The sequence below is a fragment of the Mercurialis annua genome, linkage group LG1-X (assembly GCF_937616625.2).
Source record: "Mercurialis annua linkage group LG1-X, ddMerAnnu1.2, whole genome shotgun sequence".
Taxonomy (NCBI): Eukaryota; Viridiplantae; Streptophyta; class Magnoliopsida; order Malpighiales; family Euphorbiaceae; genus Mercurialis; species Mercurialis annua.
Genome location: NC_065570.1, coordinates 43,583,891 through 43,588,421, shown reverse-complemented (window position 1 = coordinate 43,588,421; position 4,531 = coordinate 43,583,891). Strand labels below are relative to the sequence as shown.

Sequence of the window (4,531 nt, the reverse complement as noted above, 5' to 3'; positions counted from 1 at the left end):
GTTTTAAATTATTAAAACCAAATAAATAACAATAAAAATAATTGTTTTCTCTCTCCTGTATTCTCTCGGCGCCCTGTAGCCTAGCTACCCTACGCCATCTTCCATGGCAAAGAAAACAGGAAAGAAGTCGATACCAAATCAGAATAAAGTTGTTAATCAAGTTAACAATGAAGAGAAGAAAGTTGTGAGTGAAGTTAATGAGGTTTTTGAAGCTGAGGTTGAGCCCATTGTCGATGGGATTGCTGTAGAAGTCAATTTGAATTGTGAAGTTTCTGAGAAAACAGATATGATAGTCAACGATAGTCCTAAGCCGGAAGGCAAGAAATGGGTGGATATGGTGAAGACAAATAAGGTTAATGACCCAGTGAATAGCTTGAAGTACATACCGCCGGTGGTCAACAACGGTGTTCATATTGCAAAAATCCTGGAAGAAGATATGCTAGTTGAGGAAGATTGATGGGGAAATGCCATTGTGGGTACGGTGTTTGCTTTATCTCACAGATTCTGCAAACTTCAGAATTTTATAAAGAATAGATGGGGAAAAATAGGTCTCATTAATTTTCATCAGATTAAACCCAATTTGTATGCGTTTATCTTTGAGTCAGAGGAAGGAAAGCTTAAGGCGATGGCTGATGGCCCGATTACTTTTGATAAACATCCTCTGATTGTCCAAGAATGGAGGAGAAATATGTCATTTGACCTAACTGAAGTTGCTTCTGTTCCAGTTTGGGTTAAATTCCCTATGTTTCCTTGGGAATTATGGAATGCTAATTCCCTGAGCGCCATTGCTAGTACCCTGGGGAATCCTCTTTTTACAGACAGATGTACCAGAGAAAGGTCTAGGTTATCCTATGCCAGAATTATGATAGATATGAGACTAAAAGGTACGTTTCTCGATGTTGCTATTATCGAAAATGGTGATGAGCAGTTTTCTCAATTTATTGAGTATGAATGGAAGCCTTTACTTTGTGTGAAGTGCAATAAGCTAGGGCATAGGAACTGTGAAGAGAAACAAATATGGATTGCTAAAACTGATAAAGATGTTGTGCAAATCAGTGAGAATAGGGGAGAACCTGTTGAGATCATTTAGAGTGGTAGTTCTGTTAGTGAGGAGGTTAACAAAGTGGTGGAGGCTAAGGACCTATGTAGTACTCCTCCAAATGTGCAAGATGATGGTTTCAAATTGGTAACTAATAAGAAACAAAAAAACAAGATGCAGCTTAAGGAAACTACGGTTGATAAAACTCAGAAGAATGAAGTGAGGATAAATACAGTGCACAAACCTTTAAGTGCTGACAAATTACCTTCCTAGAGGCTGATTAAGCCCTTGGATTGAGGTAAATGATTTTCACTACTTGGAATATCAGGGGCCTCAATGAGTCCCTGAAGCAAGTAGAGGTTAAAAAGCTGCTTGTTTTTAAGAGGTGTTCTCTTATAGGTGCTTTAGAGACCAAAGTTCGGAGTTGTAACAATGAAAGAGTTTTGGAATAAGATAAATCTCCAGGGGTGGGAGCTTATTCATAATTATAGCCATTATGATATTGGAAAAATTTGGGTGATTTTTGACAGTCTGAAAGTTGAAGTGCAGTGTATTGGGTCCTCAGATCAATTTATTCACTAAAAAGTTAACATGGAGGGGTTTAGTTCTTTATGGACAGTGGTTTATGGGTCTAACCATTTAGTTGAAAGATAAAGAGTTTGAAAGCACTTAGCAGATCTTTCTAGGAGCATTGAGGGGACCTGGTTTGTTCAAGGGGACTTCAATGCAGTCCTTAGAGAAGAAGATAGATGTGGTGGTTCTCCTCTTGATGAAGACCATCTTTATGAGCTCAGCAATTGTGTCTCAGCAGCAGGTTTAACTAAGATTAGAAGTGTGGGGTGCCAATGCACTTGGAATAATAATCAGTTAGGTATTAACAGGATTTGGAGGAGGTTGGATAGAATTTTTGCTAATGGGATTGTTAATGATAATTTTCAGAGGATCTACAGTGAAGCTTTACCCTGTGCCATTTCTGACCATAGTGTGATTATCACTATCATTGAAAGTTATCAGAGGAGTGTTAGCAGGAAATTTAAATTCTTCAATTTTTGGACTTTACACCCAGATTTTAGAACTATCCTGGAAGAAGAATGGAGGATTAATTATAGAGGGTTTCATATCTACAAGCTAGTGCAAAAGCTCAAAGCCATCAACTATAGATTAAGTACGTTGAATAGAAGCCAGTTTTCTAACATTTCTAAGAAAACTGATAACCACATGGAGATTCTGAACAGGCTGCAAGCTGATCTTCAACTGGATCCCACTAATACTTTTCTTATCGATGAGGAAAGAGTTATGTCCAATCACTTTAGATTCCTTTTAAAGTGTGAAGAAAGATATTTCAAGCAGAAATCAAGGACCAATGGCTCAACCTTGGTGATTCTAATACGAAATATTTTCACAATTCCATCAAGATCAGGAAACTGGTGAACTGTATCCCTTTGCTTAAGCTGGAGGATGGCAGAGTGATCACATCCAATCAGGATATTCACAAGGAAATGACTTCCTATTACAGAGACATGTTTAGTAAAAGTGAGATGCAGAGAAAGCACATCAGCAGTAACTTGAGGAATGGCACTATCATTTCTGATGAAGAAGGTACTATTCTCATGAAAAGTATCACTGAAGAATAGGTAAAAGTGGCTGTGTTTTCTATAGGCTCAGACAAGGCAGTAGGGCCTGATGGCCATTTCTATAAAAAAAGCTTGGAATACCATTAATGAGGACCTAGTGATTTCAGTTCAGGAAGCTTTCACTTCAGGTAAAATTCTTAAGCAGATTAATGCTACAGCTATTTCAGTTATCCCTAAAACTAATCATGCTGTGAGTCTCAATTATTTTAGGCATGTTGCGTGTTGCAATGTGCTGTATAAGATTATTTCTAAGGTCATAACTAATAAACTGAGTCCTTTACTTGATAAGATTATATCTCCAAACCAGTCTGCTTTTGTTCCAAATAGGTCTATTGCTTATAACATCATGCTTGCACATGAGTTAGTTAAGAATTACCACTGCAGTAAGGGTTATCCTAGATGTTTACTTAAGATTGACCTCAGGAAACCTACGATTCGATTGCCTGGGATTATATTGAGGAGGTTTTAATCATGTTGAATTTCCCTGAGAGTTTTATTAGACTAGTTATGAATTGTATTAAAACTCCTAGTTTCTACATAGCCTGGAATGGCAGAGTTGGGGATAGTTTTGTTTCAGGTAAAGGGCTCAGGCAAGGAGACCCCATCTCTCCTTTAATTTTTGTGATTTGTATGGAAGCCTTATCAAGAAAGTTGAGTATTACTAGCTCTGAGTTCAAGTTTCATCAAGGGTGTGGGTCTCTGAATATTAATCATCTGATATTTGTTGATGATCTGCTGCTGTTTTGCTATGGTGATATCAAATCTGTCAATTTCTTGGTGGACTGTCTTAATGAGTTTAGGGAGTCTTCTGGCCTGCATGTTAATAACAACAAAAGCCAGATTTTTGTAATGTAGATGAGAATAGTAAAACTGTTATTAAGAATGCTTTGTGTTTTGAGGAAGGGTCCCTGCCTTTAAGATACCTACGCATACCATTGATTTCCACAAATTTATCTAGACAGGACTGTAAGGGGATTATTGACAAGATTACTAGTAGGATCCTCTCCTGGAACATCAATTTTCTCTCGTATGCAAGTAGAGTCCAATTGATCCAGTCAGTTTTAATGAGCATGCAAATTTTTTGGGCCTCCATTCTCATTCTTCCCAAAAAAGTAATTAGAGAGATCCAGAAAATCTGCTCTAAGTTTCTCTGGTCTGGAAAGGCAGATGGCAAGAACAAAGCCATGGTGGCCTGGAAAGAGATTGAGAAGCTTAAGAAGGAGGGTGGTCTGAGTATAAAAGAGATGGGCATTTGGAACTGGGAAGCTGTCAATAAGCATGTCTGGTATATTATGAGCAAACCCAATGCTTTATGGGTTAAGTGGATAAAGTATAATAAGCTTAAGAATGTTAGCTATTGGGGTGCCAAGAATGACAACTATACTAGTTGGATGTGGAGAGGGTTACTCAGTATTAAAAATGATATAAATAGTATCTCTGACTATGAGTTAGGCAATGGCAAGAGCACCATGTTTTGGAGAGACCCTTGGATCCATGGTTGCTCAGTGCTAGAGAAATACCCTAGGGTGAAGATGGGAAGCTCAGGAATTGGGAAAGAAGCTTTGGTTGCAAATTTGTGGAAAGATAACAAATGGTCTTTTTCCAGTTTCTGAAGCCTGCAATCATGAAGATTGGGAGGACATCTGTGATACTATGATTGTTAAAGAGGATACTCAAGACTCCATCAGCTGGAAAGTTTTTAAAAATGGGAAATTCTCAATTAAAAAAACTTGGGAAATTCTCAGGACTCATAACAATGAAGTTCAATGGAATAAAGTTGTCTGGGGGTAAGCATTCTATCCCTAGATATAATTTCATTTTGTGGCTTGCTGTTAAAAAAGAGATTGAAGACGAAGGA

General features: G+C 37.9%; 2 protein-coding genes across 2 annotated transcripts; both read left to right on the top strand.

The window, feature by feature from the left end:
* Positions 1-1,213: 1,213 nt before the first annotated feature.
* Positions 1,214-2,673, top strand: LOC126670550 (uncharacterized). The gene is made up of 4 exons (XM_050364308.1): positions 1,214-1,258; positions 1,448-1,589; positions 1,716-2,416; positions 2,491-2,673. Exons 1-4 carry the CDS (start codon positions 1,214-1,216, stop codon positions 2,671-2,673), a joined length of 1,071 nt encoding a protein of 356 aa, XP_050220265.1.
* Positions 2,674-2,722: 49 nt separating this feature from the next.
* Positions 2,723-4,286, top strand: LOC126670541 (uncharacterized). Its single transcript, XM_050364297.1, has 3 exons — positions 2,723-3,135; positions 3,228-3,424; positions 3,529-4,286. Exons 1-3 carry the CDS (start codon positions 2,723-2,725, stop codon positions 4,284-4,286), a joined length of 1,368 nt encoding a protein of 455 aa, XP_050220254.1.
* Positions 4,287-4,531: the final 245 nt, after the last annotated feature.

Excerpts from the sequence above, each read along its gene's own strand:
- LOC126670550 (XM_050364308.1), top strand. The coding sequence starts at position 1,214 with ATGCAGCTTAAGGAAACTACGGTTGATAAAACTCAGAAGAATGAA. Across the intron at positions 1,259-1,447 it reads ATAAAACTCAGAAGAATGAA|AGACCAAAGTTCGGAGTTGT; the intron begins GTGAGGATAAAT and ends TAGGTGCTTTAG. Across the intron at positions 1,590-1,715 it reads TCTGAAAGTTGAAGTGCAGT|ATCTTTCTAGGAGCATTGAG; the intron begins GTATTGGGTCCT and ends AGCACTTAGCAG.
- LOC126670541 (XM_050364297.1), top strand. The coding sequence starts at position 2,723 with ATGGCCATTTCTATAAAAAAAGCTTGGAATACCATTAATGAGGACCTA. Across the intron at positions 3,136-3,227 it reads CCTGGGATTATATTGAGGAG|AGTTGGGGATAGTTTTGTTT; the intron begins GTTTTAATCATG and ends CTGGAATGGCAG. Across the intron at positions 3,425-3,528 it reads TCTGCTGCTGTTTTGCTATG|ATGAGAATAGTAAAACTGTT; the intron begins GTGATATCAAAT and ends TTTGTAATGTAG.